The following is a 24,226-nucleotide window of genomic DNA, read 5'->3' as shown; positions in this document are numbered from 1 at the left end:
TATGGAGAGTGTCAGATTGCCATTCTGATGATACAGAGCAGGCAAAGGCAAAGGCAAAATTCCTTTCAGGATAAATCTCTCGATTTGTCCAAATAGGCCCTATCTTGTTAAATTATAAATATTGTAGCTAATGTATTTAAAGGTTTTTCATAAAATAAAATAAATGTAAGTGTTCAATCCAGTTGTTTCAATTGGTTTTGTAGAGTTTTAGAATGTTTGAGCAGTGTGTATGATTGTCAACAATCTGGCATTATCTAAACATGAACTATTGACGAAATGTGTTCATGCCAACTAGAAACAAATGCGAGTGAGCAGCAGACTAGAAACAAATGATTACACCTATAACACCTATACTGTTCTGCACCCCCACGATAAAGCCACTGAACTGCCCCTCCAAACCCCCCACAGGCTCTACAGAGTTCTTTTATTCGCGATCAACCTTGTTTTATTGTAAGGTGAATTCAACAAGGCATTCTGTTTCTTTGAAGCATCAAAGGCTAAATAATGTGAGAGACAAAAGAGTTCACACAAAGCTGCAATTTCTTTGGCAATACAAATTAATTTCGCAAGAATAAGATTCGGTATTTCTCATTTTGCATCGCAAAGGGAAACCCTAAACTCGACTTGTTTTAAATAAAATTCAAAAAATTGAGCAGATTAAAGACAAGCTTCATCTTCATTTTCTGGTGTGATCAGCTGACAATTTGCCTTCAGCAGCACCTTCGGGTTTTGTCGTCTGTGCAGGGCAACAGAGGCTCTACTGGAATGTAGCAAATGTATGTTATAATGTGCATAAATAACGCTTGACTTTAATAATCTGTTACCTATTTAAGCATCAAGAACGGTAAAACATAAACGCTGTCGGCCAACATCGGTTAACAGCATGTAGGCTACAATGTTATTGTCTAAATGCATATTAATAAAAATGACAGACAATGAATAAAGCTCCGAAAAGTGTTTTGAATCAATAAATGAACATTTAATTTCAGTTTTTAGTTTTGACAAATTATGAAGATGGTAGAGCTGAGATTCGAACTAAGACCGTTGGAAGCAACGCAAGGCTCATGTTGAAGTGTTGACCTCACAGCTATCATCTGAACACTGTTTTATGAGCATGAGCTTAATGTCTTGTGCTTACGCAAAGCCTCATTGATGTGACATTTTTCTATTGCAATGTTTTATGTTGAAATTAGGGCTGTAACGATACACCAAACCTTTGTTTTATCCAGAAGTTTTGGTAGCACATTTTGAGAGAAATGCGCCCGGCTTGGTAATGCATAACGGGGCTCGAGCACACTAAGTAAATACTTGAATCCCTCGTTTACAACAACCGAAAAGGGGCGCATATCCAGTGACATAAAAATTCCAATTGCATCAGTAATTTTTTGTGCTCGATCTGAATTGGCTGGAAACTTTGCTTGGACACGTAATTGGAGGACGCTTACAGATAAAATTAAAGAATTTATCCTCAACTAGTTTTGTGGTGTAGGTCTACGTATTTTATAATGTTAACTTCAAATAATACTAATAGTAATTTAAAGATGTGGTAGCATTGGATCTGGACAGGAAGGATAACTCTGGGAGTTGGAAGGGGTGTGTCGCGATTCTGCCTTCTCACATCGCGATACAGGTTCGTGGACCTGCGTATCGCGATTTCGATTTCATATCGCATATCGTTACAGCCCTAGTTGAAATGTTTATTATTTATTAAAGAAAATGATGCTAATCATAACAACCTACTGTAAGCATATTTCATTCTTAAATAATGCTAAAACACAAATGCTGCCGACTAACATCGGTTAGCAAGTCCTGACAAAGTTTTAATTTTATGATCATTTAGTTTAATTTATTTCACTGTTATGTTTCAGTTCATAAATCTAGGCCTACTAACAAATTAAAATAACACGAAGTATAAGACACATAACCTTGACATGCCTTTCTAAATTAGCCTATAGAAAAACTGGGCACACAATGTTAACGTTTAGCCTACTTTGCTCAAATTTGATGCAATAATAGAAGCATAAATTTGTGTAATTCCAGTATTGGGATTATGAATTTGTTTAACTACAAATGTTTCACTTGAATTTATCTGCAACCAGTTCTCAAAAAGCCGCGGCAGATTACGCGATAGAGGATAAACTGACACTTTTTAAAGTCTCTTAGCGGTAAAAGGCAGCAAATACACATCCCCAATTTTACCGCCGTGGGAACCAATGTTCTGGTTGAGTATGAACTGTATATGTTGACATGACGCTAGTTTAAAACATTTCTAACATGAAGCTAGTTTAAAACTTGTAAGGATTGCTCCATTTAGTACGGAAGCCCTGAACCGCAAGGTGAAAAAAAAGAAAACTTATCTCGTTATTTCGACATAACTCGTTATTTCGACATAATAAGGGGACATTCTAATATGCATTAAGCCACATTTAGCCTTCTTATAATAGTTTTCTATGGGAGGAAAATTCTTAATGTGAAATTAAACGCGTTGCATTCATATTCTGGACTCATCTGATTTTTTGTAGTATTCTTTATTATGATTTTAGTATCATAATGATTAATAAATGCACGCACAATTATCCGTGAATTTGATAAATGTTGCAGATATGTTTTACTATCCACAAACAAACTGCTTTCAACTTAAGTGTGTAAATTTCAGAATTCAAAAAATATTATGTCGAAATAACGAGATATTATGTCGAAATAACGACTTAAAGCTGCAGTAGGGAGCTTTTAGAAAACGTTGACTTAGCCTGAAAATTTGAATAAGCACAGCTTAAAAGTCACTCCCCCTTGCTCTCTGCTGCGCTACAGCCCTCCCTCCACAGCTCCTCCCCCACAACGGAGCCTGCCGTGAACGCGCAGGCTAGTAAGCAGGGTCACCGACGGCGGATAAACAGTTATTGCACATTCACTGGTAGGGACGAAACATCAACAATATGCTTTACATTGACTATGGCCTGCCCATACATTGACTACAAACTTGGTCCACAAATCATTACATTTTGCAATACATGTAATGTAACTTCAATACGTTGCACTCTTTCTAGAAGTTATAAATAGCTGGCAAGATAATATAACGGTAACGTTACAGTATGTAAGTAATTATTCTAGCGATGTGTAATGCTAAATAAGGTTTGCTAGTACATTATTTCAGCAACATGACAAGCCAGTGAATTAGCAGGTTTCAATTTTTGCTTTGCAGAGTGCGTGACATTTTATCTGTATGTTATGCGGCTAGAGTTTTGACACTGAGTCAATGGGCTCCGACGGGTTTGTTTATCGTCATCGGTCTTTTTCCGTTTACCTGTCTTTGTTGTATGAGCAGTTGCCACTCGAGAAATTGGCAGTTTTGGTTGTTTGTCCGCCATTAGCACAGCTGCGGCACACCGGCAATCTTGATTTTGAACGACGGTACGCGCTGTGCAAGAGAGGGGTGTGATCAGCGTGTACATGAGTTTGATTGACACTGCTAAAACATTCCTCCTGGCTCTGATTGGTTGTTTCTGACCGGGAGCGGTGTATTTCTGCAAATGGCAATAGGACCACTGGGAGGAGCCAGAGGAGCTTGATTTTTTTTCACAGATTATCTGTCTCATATTCTACTGTCAGGACATAATGACAGTTTTAATAAACATGTAAAAAATACATTTTTACAAAAGTTACCTACTGCAGCTTTAAAGGGATGGTTCGGAGTAAAATCAACCTTATGGTCCTTTGCACCATGACCTCGAGCCAAACACCCCCCCAGAAGCTGCCAGGACTTTTACGTGCTTTTCCCAAAACACTGAAGTGACCTCGATGTCCAGGTTAGCGGTAGCATGAGGCAAGTGTTATTTAAAAAACTCCTGATGTACTTACAAACTTTCCAATGCCTTGTTTTATGAGTACATAACCTATTTGTACTACTGTAGAAGTTTGGTACTATTCCGGGCATTATTAGTGGGGTAATTTATGAGATACAACCTAGGTTCCATTAGCACCTGCACTAAGCCATTCGGCTGATATCTCTAAATAAGCTCTAACTTTAATAATGTTCGACCAAGGGAAAAAAAGGCTTCTGGGGGGTGTTTGGCTCGAGGTCATAGTGCAAAGGACCCTAGGTTGATTTTACTCCGAGCCATCCCTTTAATATCTTGAAATAACAAGATACGTTTTTTTTTTTTTTTTTTTTTTGCCTTGTGGTTCAGGGCTTCCGTAATTTAGGGATTAATAACGGGACCACACAACATGTGCAGAGATGTGGAATAAAAGATAATTTTTCCTTATCTTAGATTCTGCATTAGCATTCTGAAAGCGCGCTGCAGACTGTTAACAACAAACAATGCCAAGTATTTGAATGTTTGAGCAGCCATCTCATTGGCCGCTGATGCAATAGCAACCTGTGCTATGTAGATAACAACATGATTGCTACCAATAAGTTAAATGAGAGAAACTTTTATTTCCAGACCCAGAGGGATCCATAATTCAATACAAAACACATACATATTAAAAAACACATACACAAAAACACATACATAGTAAAACACACAGTGTTCAGTGTCTGACATACAGACATGTACCCCAATGGTTCCACAGTCTGGACGACAATCTTACAGAACTTCGTCTAGGGTTAGTTAACACAGCAATTAGGTCATTTTTTGACTCAGACACCCTACCCATAAATCTAAACATTAAGTTACGCAAGACTGCAGCACAGGTAGGTACCCCGGCACTAACAAACATATGGCTTGCACTGGAGTCTCGTGGAACTCTTAGCAGCAGCCTCATGCTGTCATTATAAGCTACTGTGAGCTTTCTAATGCTATCTTGCTTGTAACGGCACCACAGATAGGCAGTGTACAACGGTGTACAGTATGTTCTAAAGAGTGAAATCTTCACAGGGACAGAGCACATACTAAACTTACGACACAACATGTTCGCCTGCACATACAGCTTACGACGCTGCCTATAAATATCCTTGTCATCAGACAGGTCATTTGCAATAATATGTCCAAGATATGTAATATCTGTGCATACATCAAGTACAGTACCAGATAGATAAAAATCAGGGAAATGTGAATATTTATCTTCTCTACTTCTTATAGTCATAATTTTACTCTTTTTTGGATTATACTTTATATCAAAATCTACTCCATACTGTGTGCATAGTCTCAAAAGCTGTTGTATACCAGCACTACATGGGCTAAAAATGACCAAGTCATCAGCGTACATAAGATGATTAATTAGTGAGTCACCAACCCTACAGCCTGTACCACAAACATTTAAAATCATAGACAAATCATTCATATACACATTAAAAAGAAAAGGAGACAAAATTCCACCCTGTCGAACCCCATTGGTCACTTTAAAAGGAGCCGTTGTTACACTCCCCCATTTAACTCTCATTGTCTGATGAGAATACCAATAGACCAAGATTCTAATCAAATAGCCTGGAACCCCACTTTTAATCAATTTTAAAAACAATTTTTGATGATTAACACGGTCAAATGCTTTAGAGGCATCAATGAAGCACAAGAACATTGTGGAATTGTGTTTATTATATCTATCTAAAATTTCCTTTAGTGCAAAAATACATAAATCAGTACCATGCTTTCGTTTAAAACCAAATTGATTATCCGTAGACAGGACGTACCTCTCAAGTCTACACAAAATAACTGTCTCCAACACTTTTGACATAACACTGGCCAACGCTATTGGCCTATAGTTATCTGAGCTATTCAGCTTCCCCACTTTATCCTTAATAACAGGTACCAGCTCAACAGACAGCATAGAATCAGGTAACTCTCCATGAAAAAAAAACCCTGTGTAGCACATAGCCACCAAAGGACACAGTTTCTTACTGGCAAGTTTAAGATGTTCAGCTGTAATATGGTCCGGACCACATGCCTTATTATCTCTTAGCTTCAATATTGCTTCATGGATTTCAGAAGAAGTAATAACAACATCATCATTATACTCCACATTATCCACCACAGACAGATTACTTTTTACACAGTTTAGTAGTTCACAATAATGTTTCCGCCATAACTGTGAAATTTCATCAGGACCACTCACACCATCTATATTAGACGGAAGAGATATTTTGCAATTATTAATAGTTTTAATTTCTTTCCAGAAATCATTAACATTATTATTTTGCAGCTTCCGTGCCAGTGAATCAGACCTCATAATGTTTTCATTTCTTTTAATATAGCGAAGTGCACATTTAAATCTGGCATTAGTGCTTTTTTTTGTTTCAAACAAGGGGCCATGCCTACTTTTGCCTGACTCAGCCCATTTTTTAAAAGCATTACGAGCCTCTACATGAAGCCCTTCTATGTGTTCCTTCCACCCTGGCTTAACAATGCACAAATTTTTCCTAGGTTTATATAGAGGCCTACTCGAAATACTGAGAGAATCCACAATAGCTTCATACAGGGAACATAAAGCCTTACAGTGTTGCACATTCTTACAATTCATATCCCGACATAATAAGGCATCATTTGGGACCTCAATATTGGCCAGCAAAGCATCTGAATGATCAACATACCTAGTAAGATTTTGCTTAGAAATTTTTGACCAATTTATTTTCTCTACATCAATGCCATTGTCCACAGGCAACAACACCGGTATAGTGCCCGTGTTCAACACCATAAAAAAGGGTATATGGTCCGTAATAGCCAGATCATACTCAATCTTCATTATCTCAATGGAGTCATGGGCATCCACTGTACAAAGGCAGTGATCTAGCCAGGAAGTAGAGTGCCAGGCCTCACTGATATAAGTATAACTATCATTTGGCAATAGTACCTTACTAGATAAAATTAATCCACTGTCTGTACAAAACTGCAATAAAAGATTACCAAATGAAGATTTTGCATCAGAAATGTCAGCATTCATGTCACCTAAAACATATATGCAGGTGGATGAATTATCCTGAATAAAAGACATGATAAATGCCAATCTACTGAGGTACTCATCCTCATTATATATGCACTCATATGGCGTATAAACATTCAAAATTATTATCTTCATGTCATTACAACACAGCTCAATACCAATGGCCCAATCAACTCCCAATCTTATAACATTGACCAACTGATCATATTTTTTATTCCACAACGTAGCAACCCCCCCAGGAATTCTCCCCCGGACAACTTTAGCACTTAAGTCTGTTGTTGATTCACCCGCTCCATGAAAGTTTCTATGCAGGGAATTTAATCCATCCAGTTCTTGTTTAGCAAGGAACGTCTCCTGGACACACAAAATGTCACATCTCTCCATCAATTTGTCCACAACGACACGGCGTGATTTATCAGCATCACTGTGGCCAACACGCAATCCACGCGCATTATAAGACGCGACACAAATGTTCATATGAATTAATTACATAGCAGCAACTGCAGACTGACTCCCGTGTGGAGCTACAAGTGTACCAAGACAGTTCAGTTCACCACCCCGCTCATTGCCCAAGACTTTGGAGCCACGGGCCTCATAATAGCGGCGAACATAAGTCCCGTCGGGCCAGAGTTTTGGATTGTATATATCAGCAACATTGTTACATTCAGCAGTAATGTGAAATGAGCCATACCTGCTATGGGCCGTCTCAATCTTCCGACACGTCACTATTCCATTCTCCAGTTTCTCAGATAAATATCCACGTAGCGTGTCTGCATCCAGCGTGGGAGAAAATCTAGTGGCAAACACATTCACCAACTTTGTTTTCACCACTCCAATGTTGCTCTCAGTACCGGTTCCAATTATTCCCACATTCCTCTGCCCACGTTTAAGGTGACTTTGCTTGTTGTGGGATTTCCGTGGCACAGTTCCTTTAAGGGACCCCGACTTTTTGCGACCTTCTTTCACAACAACGCTCCACTGTGAGGACTGTATTTGTGATCGTGGCGATGTTACTGCTACATCCAGGAGCTCCTGCTGTTGAGCGGAACCCTCCAGTCCCTTCACCCCCCCACATGAGCTACTGGCGATCTCAGCATCCAGACCCAGGTGACAAGACTTCCCTGCGGGAGACGTTGTTAACTCCTCCTGTCGATCAGGGCCTGCACGCCCCGACATCCCTTCACGTGCGATGCCATCAGCCCCTATATCATAACCCGATGTGCAGTGCGTTTCCACCGCTGTCACTCGGCGATCCATGGTCGCAACAATTGTCCCCAAGTTTTCACCCACTTCTGCCTGTATTTGCAATGCCCTCCTCAGGCCAGAAACTTCTTGGTTCAGTTGCTCCATTCGGCTAAGCAACGCCGAGGCATCCATATGGCCAAATCCCACAGGTGGCAGTTCATCCAAATAATGTGAAACAAACCGCGGAATATTCTCACCACACTCATTTAAAACCTTCAAACAGGCCTTGATATTATTCACGTCCTTCTGTGGGCCTTTGTGTCCGATACAGCGTAGCGTGGTATCCGGGCATACATCAAACAAAAGCCGCTTGGACTCCTCTATCCACTCAGATGATAAGTTATTAGTTGCTAGCAAAACAATCTCATCATGGCTTAACGTCTTCATTTTAACCACGATGAAATTTAACAGTTCATCTTCCACTATCACCTTCCCATTATCCGTTTTATAAATTGCAGGTTTTATACGGGGGCAAGCCGAGCCTCCACCAGCGGCTCTCATCAACACTGCCGCCATTACGGAAGCGCGACCAAATGGTCTGCACCATCAGTTTAATGCCAGGGTTGGGAAACCGAACCATACGCACTGAACACTAATTTCATCAACGTAGCATTTGCATAAAAGTCTAATCAAATCTCTAAATAGACACTTATTTTCCAAGCAAAATTCCCTTTCATCCCTCAAAAGCTCAACACACTGGAAATGCTAATGAGGGGATTGAGATTTCTCTAGGGAAGTCACAATCCTCACTACTCCTTGATGATTCTTTTATTAAATTTTACCTTCAGTGTTTGTTCATTGATTAGCAATGATTTTCAATTAATTAAACATTAAATAAGGTGAAAAGTCATGGAAATTCTCATCAAAGCGATAGAGGGTATTCACATTGAGGCCTCACCCCAGAGCCATCCCCACATCATCAGTCCACATCCTGTACAACCCTGTAGCATAACACTATTGCTCTCTCTGTTACTCAAGACACACTATTTCCAGATGACATTGTATTTGTCTGACAGGTCTCACTACTGTGGTAAGCGGAACAAGAGGTACAGCTTTAAATTTCGCAGTTAGATCCACAGGCAGAGTCCCACTGAGCTTTAAATAGCTCAGATCAGTCATAACTAAACTGTAACTTGAATGAATTCTACCTGTTCTTATGTGCTGCTTTAGTGGCCAAGAGAACTAAACTCATATCTGAAATTATATTTATAGAACTCAATTCTGGATGGTTTTCTGTGCGCATCTGCTCACTTATCCAAAATGTGCACACAGAAAGCTACCTCAATGAGGGCTGAATTGACTCGTGTCTTATCGCGCTTGGAAGGACAAATACACAAACAAATATATCAATGTGCCTGTTTAGGCGAGTATTCATTTGAATAGTTGGTTATGTCTTAAGTGAAAGTAAACAGTTGAATTAGTGACAGTAGCCTAAGCCTACTGCTGTCTAAGTCCTTAATGTTAATTTAAACAACAAAAGATAAAGAGAAAATCACTCACTGCTATTGACTGAGTAACTTTAGAAGCTTTAATAAAGGGTTTATACAAGGAAGTCTATGCACTGTTATTTTACATTTGATTATTTTATTCAATTTCTGTAGATAGTATTTCTTACCGGAATACTATTGTTAGACCTACCTGACAAACTTAAAGCATTGTTTATTTCATTTGTATCTTTATTCTTGTAATGATTCCCTTGTGTCTTTATTCAAGGACTTTTTTTAATTATCTTTAGGTGCGTCCCAATTCGTGAACTTATGCACGATTCTATGACGTTTTGTTGTATAAATAGTGCGAGTAGTGTGTTCACACTGAAAATTCCAAAAAGAAAAAGTGCACTTTAAAGGTAAAATATGTTAGAATTTTGTGATAAAATATCCAAAAATCACTTGCACAGTGTGATATATTTCCTGCAGTTGTGTACTTACAATATCCCAAAAGTTCCCATAGATTTTTAATTTCAGAGAAATTACAATTTTAAATAATGGCTCGTCCCTGTTCACTTGTCGCCTGTCAATGATGCAATATCCGCGTTATCCCTGGTTTACGCTCGTACTTCCATAGTAACCATGGCGACAGACGTGGACAACTGTGTAACGTCTAGCGGCACGCTCACGCTGTTGTTGTTTCGTTCAAACATTATGGACCATGGCAAGCAGACTTTGGGACAAAAGGAGAACTAAAACGAGGATCAATATCAGCGTGGCGTTTTCGAGATGCCGAGAGCTCCACGTCCGTGACAAACTTTGACTTGACAGAGACGCGCCAATGTAGAGGTGAGCATGAAACTAATCAATGTTATATAGCTCAACATGATGAAATGTTAGAATATGATCAGTATGTTATTCTAATGTTGATCTAGCTTACTGCTAGTCTCATACAGACAAACTAACACTTAGAATAAAATTATAACTGTGTGAGTATTAATTCAGCATTTGAGGGTAGTTCGATAGAATGAAATGTCCTTATTCCTTTATATCCGCGGGACTCGCATGTGGCGCTGATATCTGTCTCTCATTAGCAATCGCGACCTGCTTCATACCACAGTCATGTTAAAAACATCAATGTATTCACTCATCCATAAACATTATTAAATCCTTTGGCATGATGTCATCAGCCTACGCCTTTGTTATTGTAAGAGGTCAGCGACTCCTAGTGGCGAAAAAAAATACGTATTGTAGCTTTAAATACCTGGATGATACACTTAATTAGCAGAAAAATGAAGTGTGGAATGTTGGACAGCACTCACTGTCGCAGATTTAATTACGTAGCGAAGGGGCTATCAGATTCCAATGCTGAATGACAAAATAACCACATAAAATTCATACACTGCGTGATTAACCCCCTGAGGTCGGCTGTCGCGCCGGCGCGATAGGCTCGTTTTTTTCCTTATCAGTGCAACAGAGACGAAAAATACTCTGTTGATTTTGATCTTACATACTTGTGTTTTACATCTCTCAATCCTGTTAAGTGTGTATTATTTTTGTGTATACTCACAATAAAAACAAAGTGTTGTGCTTTTCGCCAAATAAAAAAAAATAAACATGATGCGAGTTCTGCTTTCTCTCTGTCAGTGTAGTCCATTCTGAAACACGTCCGAAAATGAACTGTAACTCAGCGAATACTCAGTCAAACAGGCATACAGACACACAGGCATGAAGCTTGGATTCTCTTCTTTTAAATGAAGTAATTTTTATAAAAAACAAATATTCACAGTTTATGTAATATGTATGAAAAGAGAGAGATGTCAGTCGTTCTCATCTCAGCTCATTACATTTAATGTGACTCTGCCCACGGAGAGCGCGCGCTATTCAAACGCAAATGTGAGGCGATCCCATACAGACCTGTGAAATGCCCACATCAGCTGGATAACACACACCGCGAGTTCACTTTCAGACTCATGTACTTAACGACGCTGTGAGGAATAATACTATCTTGATAATAATCCTGGAAAATTTACCTCAGAAGTTCTGGAAGTTTCATTTCGAGGAGCAAACGGATCCGGCTGAGGAATAGGTCAGTTCTATTTGCTTTGTTCTAATCGCAAGTGTCTGTACGCAAAAAGACTGTTTAAATATGAATCGCGCTTCTGTGTGTGAATGAATGAACGCACAGATGCGCGCTGTTGTGGAGCTACTACAGCTGGCAAAAATACTGTTTAAAAATGAATCGCGTTTTTGTGTGTGAATGAATGAACAGCTTTTACCAAACTCTATTGCTATACTGAGATGAGTAAAAATCGACTACAAAATCGGATAGATTATAAAGTTTTTACTGTAAAATACTGCCACATCAAATAAGCTTATAATGTTGCCAATTTCTGCTCATATGAATTGAATTACGTATGATAAAATGTATACTTTAGTTTTTACAAAGAAAGATTACACTGGAAATATTGTTACAATTTTAAATGTTGTTGTAATTGTATAACCTTTTTAATAAAATAAAATAATAATAAAAAAAAATATATATATATACAAGGATAGATGTAAACAAAATCTTAAAAGGTCAATATAAGCCTTCTCTTTAAATAATTTTATTATGCTTTATTAGTGACACATTTGGGTAGAGAATATATTCCAAATCTGAAAATACAGTATGAGAACAATTAACTGCACAATTACTAGAAATGTTTACCTTGGATATTATACAATTTGCAAGCACAATTTGTGGAAAAAACAACAACAACTGTGAACCAATTTTATATATATATATATATATATATATATATATATATATATATATATATATATATATATATTGTCCTTGCATTCTTTCTCGTGGCTCAGTGACACACCTGAATGAAAGGCCCATTGTCTCCTCAGGTGTGAATCACGCCCATCCGCATATTGCCTTTCCAAACAAAAAGTGTCTTACAAAATTTAAATCAATGTATTGTTTTATGTGAACGATTAGGCAGGATGATTTTCACATCATTTTGAAGAAAAAACTCTAGGCGACAAAATGCATTATTCGGAAGTCTTGTGGACACATATTTAGTATGTGTTTTGTGGCCTTATTTCAGAAATTTTTAGTTTTTTCAATAACCATGCATAAACATTATTTTCTCAAAAATACAAACATGTACATACATGTTGCTCACATATTATGGTAGCCCTGTTTGTGCTAAATAGAGTGTAATTATACCTTTGCCATTAATATGTTTATAAGCAACTGAAAAAAGCACAAATGTCAGGGCATGTCAGAACATCTCAAGGACCCCAAAAACACCTTAGACCCCCAGAGGGTTAAGTACATGAGTGGCTTTCGCACCAGAGAAAACTTTTCTTAGTTCCGAAAACGAATGGCAAAAGTACCTGCTTTTTGGCGTGTTTGCACCGCAGGAACTGGGAATGATTTTAGTTCTAGGAACTCTTTTTGGGGGAACTAAATTAGCTCCTACTTCATAGTAGGGTCTAACCAGCACAATAGGAACTACCCAACGACGTAAGTGTATATTGATTGGACAAACGCTTGCGAAACACCAGCACCCACCATTTAAAAAAAAGCTGTGAACGCACACACTTTATAGCCTATATATTTACTCCACGAACTAACTCTACTAACATGGAAAACAGTGATAGATGGACCTCTCTATTTTTATGCTAAGGAGAAAATCCAACGCGACTTTGAGGGGACCAAGCCAAACATGATTATGTATTTCTGCTTAGCTAGCGACATTGATCATCAACCACACGGCAAACACTAATATTCTTTTCATATACTGTTTTCTTTCTTCATATTACAGTTCTATCTAATAACATATTAGACAAGAGTGTTAAACAGATCTGAAACTAGTGAAGATCGTCAGCGTCGTCAAAATAAATGTCCGCCATACCGTCAAAATAAAAGTCACAACAACAAGCGTGGCTTACGTCACTTCAGAGTTCCTACTGGTGGTGTGAATGCATCCACGAAAATGGCTCAAGGGGAACATTTATTTCTCGAGGAACCACCCCATGGCTAGTTCCTATAACTTAAGTTCCTATAACTACCCAGCGTGAAAACCCTCATAGTGCATAAGTACATAGTGTATAAGTGCATAGTGTAAAGAGAGTCATTTGGGACACAACTTTTGTCTCACTGTGTCTGGTTTGCATTTCCTGTGTTTAGTTCATGTTTTACCTTGTTTACTGACTGTTAAATTTTACTTGACAAAATCTATTGTAGATTAAGTCAACTAAAATCGTACACTGATGTTGCGTTGTGTTGCAATCTCCATGCCGCAACAACTAGAAGCTGTCCACACTGAACGCGATATCTTGATGTATGTCAGAAATAGAACAGGGTTTCAGTTTACTGAATCAGTCTGGAATTTGTCTGTATTTGTAAATACACTGCAATCAATATAAAGAAAATAAATGTAAAACATATTTGAAAAAATATTGTGGGTGCTTTGTTTTTTTTTTTTTGTACAGAGCCATTTTTGTACGTTTTTTTTTTACGTGGGAAAAAAACAAGATATTGTGGTCATGAATTAAGAACTCGTTTACTCAACTTGGGAGCTAATTTAAAATTTGTGGCCGCATTGTTAGCTTAGCAACATGCTGACGCCAAACTTTATGGAAATCAATTGTAAGTAAAGTCTCTGATGCACTTCACGGGAAGAGCACTAATTGAATGATGCTAATTGAATTGAAGTTTCTGCATATGTACAGCGATATAATTGGTTACTAAACGGGTATGGTGTTCCATTTCAGCTTCCTTAGTAGACAACTGCTTATTGTAGGTAGAAGACAGCAAGAAGCTCACTAGGAACAGAGCCACATACAATTTTGTGTCATAAACATGATCTTAGTGGGAGACATGGCTTGGCGGGTGATGCACATATTCTGAAAAATTGTACACTTGTTTGCAGATGACCCATATTCGATTCTGGCTCTGTTCATTTGCAGAACCCACCCCCTTCTCCCTATGATTTCCAGCCATTTCTTCACTTTTATAAAACTAAAAGAAACTAAATAGAAAATTCCTGTTTTTTCTTTTAAGCAGTCTTATTGACTTTTATTGCATGTATAATTATGTTCAGTGGCTTATAACTAACCCTACAGCCCATAACAGTAATAAGTTGTTGTTCTACCTTTGAGTACCACCTCCAGTTCATCTCTGAGGATGTCAAAGGTACTGTAACGTGAACTGGTCTCAGGTATGATGTTCTTCTTTAGCCAGCCACCACAGGCGTACTGATAGAAGTTGTCACAGGGGTTCACCGTTGGATCCATGTTCTCAATAAGACGGGATGCTACAATGCCAGAGAACATTATGTATTAACTTTATGATGATGACCAAATTTAATGACAAATGTGTTTAAAGGGTCATAAAACACTATTTCATTCTTCCAGTTTAAAAAGAAAAGTTTGAACCAATGTCATGAAAAGTGAGGTATATGCATTAATTCAGAGTGGTGATTGGCTGCCGTGGCTGGAGAGTACGCGTCTACGTCATCAGTTTCTGCTTATTATCATGAGAATAAGCTTTTGTAATCCAGTCACTGTGCTGTATTATGCATGAGATGGCATTACAGCGGATAATTTAAATGTCACACAAGACGGGTTCGGCGCTGTTTGTTCACCTCTGCCTGTTCAGCTTTGCGTTCGTACACGTTCAGTAATTGTAATGTGGTCGGCAATGTGGCAAACATTTCCCAGCAATGTGGTCAGAGCTGGAGTTTGACTCCCAACGCATGGAAAATATGACTGTAACAATATTTAATATGTATATCAACAACATGTGGAGCGAGCATGAGAGTGATTTCTTTTTGGAATGCCGCGGTGAGTTTAACAACACTTGTAACATGAAGCACAGTTCATATCTGAAAAATGTGCTATTTGAAAAACGTGATCATGAACGTGATGACAAAATGAATTATTCTGATACAAATCAAAATTCATACATATACATACATACATATATATACATATACATTATATATATATATATATAATATATATATATATATATATATATATATATATATATATATATAATATGTATGTATGTGTGTATATATATATATATATGCCATGGGGCAGTCATGGCCTAGTGGTTAGGGAGTTGAACTGGTAACCCAAAGGTTGCTGGTTCGATTCCAGAGCCGGTGGGAAATGACTGAGGTGCCCTTGAGCAAGGCACCTAACCCCTAATCGCTCCCCGGGCGCCACACAAAGGCTGCCCGCTGCTCTGGGTGTGTGTATCCACGTTTGCAGTGTGTGTGTTAACTACTCACTACTCTGCTCCTAATGTGTGTGCATTAACTTGGATGGGTTAAATGCAGAGGTCAAATTCCAAGTATGGGTTACCATACTTGGCCGTCACGTGTCACTTTCACTTTCACTTTCATATATATATACATATATATACTGTATATATACATACATACATACATATACACACATATATACACACACACATATATATATATATATATATATATATATTTATTTATTTATATTTATATTTATATTTATATTTATATTTATATTTATATTTATATTTATATACATATGGTTGAGAGTTCATTAGTTGTACACAGTATTATGGGATTCAATGAGTGCATGTCCACTAGAATGTGATAATGTCCACTATGGTTTCAGACACCACTACAAATGGCTGTCCCCTCAAATAGTGCCCTATTTAAGAGTATAGGCGGCAATTTCGGACACAACCAATAATGTAGACCGAAAATTCAAAGAATGGACAAAAAATTAGCTATGTTTTTATTCTTTCTGTGTTAAACTGATGTGTGTCATTTGTTCAGAGATTGTAGTGCTTGTAAATGTAATGAAAATGTTTTTAGACATTTTAAATGTTCTTCCTCATTTTTCATATAGACCTATATTTCTATAAAGTTATAATGCTGATGTGTTGATATTTTGACCTATTAACACTAACACTTACTATTATATCTATATATAAAAAAAAACACCTTGCTACATGTACTGTGCTAGACTAACTAGGACTAGTCACAGCACTTATGCTCTTACATATTTTTGCCCTATTGATGGTTTGATTGCTTCTATTGCTTTTCTCATTTGTAAGTCACTTTGGATAAAAGCTAAATGATTAAATGTAAATGTATTTCAAGAATTAACTAAACATTTGATTTGTTCATGAAAGTTGTTAGTAGTCTCTAATGCTAAGATTTTTGTGAGTTTGTTGTCATAGGGTTATATATTTGTTTAAATACATCAAGGTACCTCCAACTTACTTTGTTTGTTTTCTCACCACTTACATTTAAATATTCTTTTGACTGTATAATGAGTGTGTTATAGGTCTGTGTTTTATTAGTTGTTGTCTCCCCTCTTCCCACCTTCTTTCCACACACATTTTTTGTTTTTGTTTTGTTTTTTTGTCTTTTTCAAATCTGAGATGTGAACGAGCAGTGCTAAAACAGAGGGTTTCATGACACAGTAATAAATGTGCAAGAAAGGTTATTAGTTGACTATTTGACATTACAAGATCAATTCTTTAGTATGTTGTAAAATATCTTTACCTGACTGTGTGCAGTCAGCGGTTATACAGACTCCATCTACAAAGAAAGAAAAGCACAAGGGGTCAGAGGTCAGGAGCAAGTTAACACCATTAATAATTTATTTAATAATAAATAAAATATCTATTTAACAATCTTTCTCTTCACAAAAAAATTCTGTTTTATATCTGTCCACAGACATGCGGTATTATTTATGAGAATCTCTCACTGAACCAAGACTCATCAACAGGTTTCCACCCTCTGACCATATTCCATACAGCCCTGCCCTCCCATCCAGACCCCCATGGCTGAGAGGAAGAGCATGTGGAGATCATCTCTGTATTCAGCATTCTCTCTGCCTTTGCTGTTTAAACATTTATCCAGCACATTAATGGCAGATGATCAGGGTATGAGAGGCAGGCTGCAGTGTGTCTCTATAAGCTCCATCTGCTGCTCAGAGGCCTAATGAGGTGGGGAGAGGGGCTTACATGGGTAGTCAGCCATATTATGGGGAAGCACCGGCATGTGCCAGCTTGATTCAATTCTGCCCTGGGAAAATAACTACAGAACCAATGTGGATAGACTAATATGCATTAATTTGTGCTTAAATAATGCACAGATGATCATGAGTTAATGTATGACTCATGAAGAACTAATCCAGTCATTAATCATTACCACATTAGGATTTTTACTGATGAATAGATATATTTGTTAATTACCACAATGGGTCGAAGCCATGTATTTCAACTTCCAGTGGTTTACTTTAATTAATCATTTGCTAATGATTTGCAAAAATGTAATTTTGTTTTTGACATCCAAACTAAGCCATGGATTTCAATTTCTAGCTGATGAACCGGTGCATCCAGTGCTGTATGTCTGTTTAAAGTTTGAGGATTCAAAGGTGGGATACTGAGCATGTGACTGGGCACTGCTATTTCGTAACTCTGTGTCTACACCGGACAAAAGCGTAATCAGTGATACTGATTACACTGGATGCGGCACGACGCTACGCGACAACAAATCCCAGAGAGTAAACTGATGCCTTGTTCTATTTCTGACATACTCCAAGCACTTGTGCTTCTGATACTAAGGGCAAATGGATTTGCAATGGTCTGTCACGTCCAGTGTAGACAGCTGTTGCAGTGAAACATGATAACATGGTAAATCATGTCTTGTTTAGACACCGTGTAACAGCAGTCAGTAGTTCTGATGCACTAATATTTGTGTGCAGCCCAACTTACCCATCATTAAAACACATTCTCTGACATTACATTATCTGTGCAACCGTCCCACAGACCAGGGGCGTAGCCACGGGTGTGCCAGGGTGTGCCGGTGCCACCCACAGTGGCAGCTGGCACACCTAAAAATGGATGCAGAATTATTTTTTATAGTCTCAATAAAAAATGTTTTACTAAACTTGGGCTATTGTTGTTTATTTAGAATATATATATATATTTAAATCAACCCTTTCACGCGCAAGTTACAAATATTTTAACTGACCCCTTGTTTCCATGGCGACGCGTCATGATTGTCACGTGACACACCGCAGCCACAATAACTAACAGACGTATCGCTATTCGTTTTTCCTTTTTTATTAAAAATATTCACAAACTTGCTTACCATGTCAACTATCTGATATTCCGATTCTTCGTTTAAAAACCTTTATAAATGATCTTGATCTATAACGAGATGAGCGCTGCAGTTCAGAGAGTCCTGTCAGCCGGATTTACAGCACCTGAACTCCACAGTTTCTCCCGAAATACATGAAAGTAAGTGACTGTTGAACTGGGAGAAGAATAGAGTAAATTTTATAGTTCCGCTATGTGTGTCTGACATATGAATAAAACATGTCGGCAAATTACATTTGAATAGATTGTTTCAGCTGCTTCCATAGACATCACTGTGTATTTTACAAACTACAAATGTATTGTTTTACTAGTACTTATGTGTATTTAAATGTCTGAAACATAAAATAAACATTATGTGGTTGAAAACACTGCATATTAGCTGTGATATGACAAGCGCTGAGCGCGTCCATCTCTGGCTCAGCACCAGCCAACGCGCGAAAGCAGTTTGAATCTGGCAGTTCTGTGACGTCACTGAACATTCTAACTCGTCTCATACTCTCAGGGGCACAGAAATAAGAATCCAATATAATGGTGCCATAACGCTCAAAATGTTAAAATGTAATTTACAGTTAAAATTATTTTCGTTAAAAAAAGATCTGCCGACATTCGGACTGCCAACCAATCAGCAAACAGCAGCTGACTGTGACCCCAGCAGCTCCCCAGAGATGTTTGTCGCGCATATAAACAGAGAATTTTTTCAGGCACTATGTTATGACTAAATTATTGCCAATCCTGAGTGTAATGTATAGTTATATTTGATATAGTTGTATGGTTATGTGGGGCATGGTTATATGGTTATGGTTAATAATTTTGCACAGTAATCTGACAATAAAAGTGGCACACCCAGATTTTCAGATGCACACCCAGAGTCTCTTTTCTGGCTACGCTACTGCCACAGACCTTAAACTTTAGTGGTGATGTCAAAAACCATAACCATGACATATTACTTAAAGAGTTAATAGTAATGGAAGTGGAAGTGAATCTATCAAAAAAACCTTACTTTAGCTGGACAATAACTTTTTCCTCGAGCTGCTGTAAAACCAAAATCTCTGCTCCATTAATTTCCTATTATCACTGTAAAGCTGCTTTGAAATAATCTGTATTGTTAAAAGCACAATATAAATGAAGGTGACTTGACATGTGCCTCAACAAGTAAAGTCATAACAATGATATCTTTGTAAATCATTAGCTAATGATTAATTAAAGCAGACAACTGGAACTACATAGCTTTTACCCAATGTGGCAATTAACTCTTTCCCCGCCATTGATGGAGATTTCCGTCATTTGTAAGACAACAGAAATGTCCGGCTTTCTACGTTTTCACTGTTATATGGTAGGGTGTGCTATTATGCATCTTCCAAAAGAGTACTGAATCTCCTGATCAAAACATAGACGAAGAAGAAGCAGAAACAAATGATAGCATATGTAAGCTTATGCATATGCAAAATAACACGATTAAAAAAAAATAATACTTTTTTATTTGGTGAATACATTTCATAAAAAAATAAATAATAAAAAACACACTATCTAGGTTTGTATCTATCTAGGACACCTCCTTGTGTTACAATGTGTATGAGAGCTATGATGAAAGTAGCAAAATAGAGTAGCCTGATTCATTCCTGTGAACCGTTTGTTCTAAACTGCTGCTTCAGTTAATCATTTTAAAACAATTTCTTTAATTCCATTGCACTTTAAGTCTCTGCATGATATGTTTTATGATTAATTATAACTCTGTATTGTTATACTGATACATATAAATGTAATGTTTTCTTGGGGAAAGAAGTGGTGTTTGTATTTCAATTATTGCGTTAAACATTTAAAGTAAAATATATCCATGTTATTTTGTTTATATGTTAAACTCATTTTAGAGCAAACATCAAACTCATTTAGAGCAAACAATATTTATATCACATATTATGTAAAGTTAAAGTTATATTTGAAAATTTATATTTACGATATTGTCCAGCTTTTCCATCAAGAATAGACTCTTGTACTATATGAGTTAGACTTGTGCTTGTGTAAAATGACTCCAGCATATATGTCTCATAAAATATTCTTTCACTGAGCATTTTAATAGAAAAAAAATCAGTTTGGGTATTTTAACTTTTGCAATAATTTCTGGATCGATCTCAATGGAAAGATCAGCTCAAAAGCAGCTAGCGCTGCCAGTAATTTAGTTACTCAATAACACACTGAATCTCATGCACTTACTTTTGCCACTCTGTGTGATGAAGAGGAGGATTAGGGCCACAATAATGACAAATAGTAAAGATACAATTGTCAGGAGACCTATCTCCAGTGACGTCCAGCGGGGCTTTTTTTTCTGAGTGTTGTTGTCAGCCATGGTCTGCTGTCCCTCTGGGGCAGCCTGTAGAAACTCACCTGAAAAGAGTAAGAGAGAGTTTAAGTTAGATTCAGTGTAAACCATGCACAGATAACTTCACAGTGAGTTTCTTTGCAGAGTTTGGTCTCTCTAAACACATACCTTCTGTCATTCGTCACAGAACTTACCTGTTTTTACAGATTTCAAAAATGCACAGTCTACACTTTGAGCTGTTATTTATTGCAACAGGGAATTAATCACTGATCCCACTCTGCCAAACACACACTCACGATTCACAGATCACAAAGACTATAGTCATACTTTGAAGCATTCAGGTGCACAAATACACACAGAGTTACAAGCCGAGGCAGATACCTGCTGTGTTCTGGCTGAGAGGACCGCGACCTGGGGACAACGTCTTAAAATCTTCCTTTGAAGGAGGCTGATACTCTCTCACACACAATAACAAATACACAACACAGGGCAAATACGCACAAACCTAAACTCACATTCTTACTGGGGTACTTTACACACACAGACTCTTGTCTCTTTCAATTTCTGTTGTATTTACAGATATTAAAAGTAAAGTCTATTTAGCAACAGGGGGCTGGTTTACTTCTGGGAAAAGGGAATGAAAAATGTCAGGGCTAATTTGGCTAATGAGTCACTTTTGGCTAAATTGTACTTGCAAGGGGCAGTGGCTCTTGTCTTAGTCACATCGCAGCATCTGCATGGGTTAGATCCGGACGATTAATCTTGTTGACTTTTAGAGGAAAAAGTGTGACTGGTGTAACTATTTGAGACAGGGGCTGGTTTAATAATTGCACTTGTAGTTAATTATCCTTAAGCATGAATAATAAACAACTTGTAATGTAAACATGTACAAAATGTAAGTTGGAGACAGACACACTTTAAATCACACACTTGATTAGTGCACATGCCATGCACCATCTGAGGAAACTGATCTTCTTTCACGTGTAAGCATTTGCATCTGCAGACAGCAGCTTCTTACATAAAATGTGGTTCTACTACACATACATTCACACACATTTTCATGGACACTAAAGCATACAAAACTCATGTATTGACAGCATCTAAAACAATTAAAATGTATGAATAACTTTACAGATGAACAAATGTTTACAAATCCTTATTTAATCTATGAATATTTAATTCATGGAATTAATTGGAATTGGTTCTATTGAATTTATGAGCAATGAGATTATGTTTTCAATTCCATTTATTAAAAGCAATTGAAATTCTAACATTTTATTTTGTTCTTTGAGACTTCTGGTGCCAGCTCATTTCAAAGGATTACATAATTTAAAAAAATGTTTTAACTCTTAAAAGGAATAAGATCATACAATTTCAGTAATTTCAGTAACCTTTACTTATGTAATAGTGATTTTGTTTTACGGCAGTTTGCTGAGAGTCAAATGAACATAATGTAGACCACAAATGGACCACAAAATTGAATCCATTGTTTTCTTGAGCTGTAATCCAAAATTTCAGAATTCATTTGATTTTGTTGTGTGAGAAACAGAACCAAATATACATTATATATATATATATATATATATATATATATATATATATATATATATATATATATATATATATATATATATATATATATATTTAGTTGAAACAGTGTTATGTTAAGGTTTGGGGATAGGGTTAGAGGCATTGTTCACCTAAAAAATTTAAATTCTGTCATTATTTACTCACCCTCAAGTTGTTCCAAACCTGTATGAATTTCTTTCTTCTGCTGAACACAAAATATATTTTGAAGAATGTCAGTAATCAAACAGTGGAAGGGCCCATAAACTTCATAGTACTTTCTTTCTTTTTTTTTACATGGGGTTGGTCAACTGCTTTAAAAAAAAAAGTAAATGGCACACTTTTCTTTTTTTTTTTAGGTGAACTATCCCTTTAAGAGATCTAAAATACATCTATAAAATCTATAAAATGGTAAAATGTAACCACTGTATATATAAATACCGGTGACAGGGTATTGGGCACCCAAGACTCATCAATGCACGAGTGCAACAAAGGCTATTCCATCTAGTCCAGGCCAACAGAAGGTGTACTGGGGCACAAATCACTCAAAAATTTTGATAGAAGGAATCTGTCACAACACAGTGCATCACACTCTGCTGCGTATAGGGCTGGTTAGCCACAGACCAATTAGAGAGCCTATGATGTCCACTGTCGAAAGCACCTGCAATGGGCACCCAAGCATCAGAACTGGACCTTGGAGCAGTGACAATACAATGGCAGTACATCTGCAAGGTCTAGCTTCATTTGTTGGCAGAGGCCACTAGGTTTAACATTTTGTTGTAATACAATGAAATTCATATGAACACCGCCATCGTATGGATACTTTTTGGAAAACATATATTATAGGTGAAAATGTATAAAACCTACTAACAATATTCCAAACATCAAATAAAGTTAGAGGTGATGTATTTTTTATAATTATTTTATTATTCTTTAGGTGTACAGAACATGACCGTGGCTGAAATGCCTAGTGTACATGCTCTCAGATTGTAGTTTCTTCCACATGTGCCGATAATTGGCCATTAACGAAACTGAGAGTGATGTACTCTGAGCTGGATAATTGAGAGGCTTAAATAGCCACAGACTTGCTCAGGGGCTTCCCACTAAATAGCAGTTGTTTTCATTTAGAGATCTAGCATTTAGAGCTGATACAGAGAACATACCTTAAAAAATAAAAATAAAAAATAGATTCATACTTTTTTGGTTGCTTAAGAGAAGGGTTTCCAACAGGGAGTTCTCAATATCACTGCAGGGAGTTTGTGAGATTGTGACAGAGATAATTAAATTAAATTGTGGTCATCTTTGAGCTTTAAAGCCACACTAAGTAGAAATTGTGTTTTTGTCAAACAGCGACCCCTAGAGTCGCTGTGGAATACTTGCACTGTCGTAAATATATTAGCCTATATTATAACGTTTTTACATGATTGCAGCTAAATCACAAGTAAATAGTCTATAGTCTAGGCCTACTGTATAATTTAATTTGTGTTGTTTTTATTGGAATGTAAACATTACAAAATGCCAGATAACATCAATTAAGTTAAATGTACGTCGCATTATTTCATAACATTGGCCGTCATGATGTCATTAGACATGATTATTGCAATTTATCATAATAGTTTGCAA

At 37.2% G+C, this 24,226-nt stretch overlaps 1 protein-coding gene and 1 long non-coding RNA gene across 11 annotated transcripts in view; one reads left to right on the top strand and one right to left on the bottom strand.

Annotated features, from left to right (window-relative positions):
- LOC309508356 (neprilysin-like) overlaps positions 1–24,226 on the bottom strand; it is a 159,058-nt gene that overhangs the window by 102,885 nt on the left and 31,947 nt on the right. For 7 of the 10 annotated variants that reach the window (XR_014209446.1, XM_082182952.1, XM_082182953.1 and 4 more), the window contains exons 2-4: positions 20,932–21,102; positions 17,117–17,152; positions 14,705–14,866 (exon numbers count right to left, since the gene is read on the bottom strand). Coding sequence is in view for 9 of the 10 variants with exons in the window: in XM_082182952.1 (XP_082039078.1) it covers positions 14,705–14,866; positions 17,117–17,152; positions 20,932–21,102 (369 nt within the window). In the remaining variant the exon portion in view is untranslated. Of the gene's footprint in view, positions 1–14,704; positions 14,867–17,116; positions 17,153–20,931; positions 21,103–21,205; positions 21,383–21,418; positions 21,458–21,522; positions 21,770–24,226 lie in introns of those variants that run through there. The other 3 variants (XM_082182950.1, XM_082182951.1, XM_082182948.1) reach the window with 3 other exon arrangements.
- Positions 1–24,226, top strand: part of LOC309508536 — a 166,443-nt gene that overhangs the window by 135,705 nt on the left and 6,512 nt on the right. The window lies entirely within an intron of this gene.

Source organism: Leuciscus leuciscus, assembly GCF_965113295.1.
Source record: "Leuciscus leuciscus genome assembly, chromosome: 10".
Classification (NCBI taxonomy): domain Eukaryota; kingdom Metazoa; phylum Chordata; class Actinopteri; order Cypriniformes; family Leuciscidae; genus Leuciscus; species Leuciscus leuciscus.
Note: the sequence above shows the minus strand (reverse complement) of the source record. Positions and strands in the feature narration are given on the sequence as shown.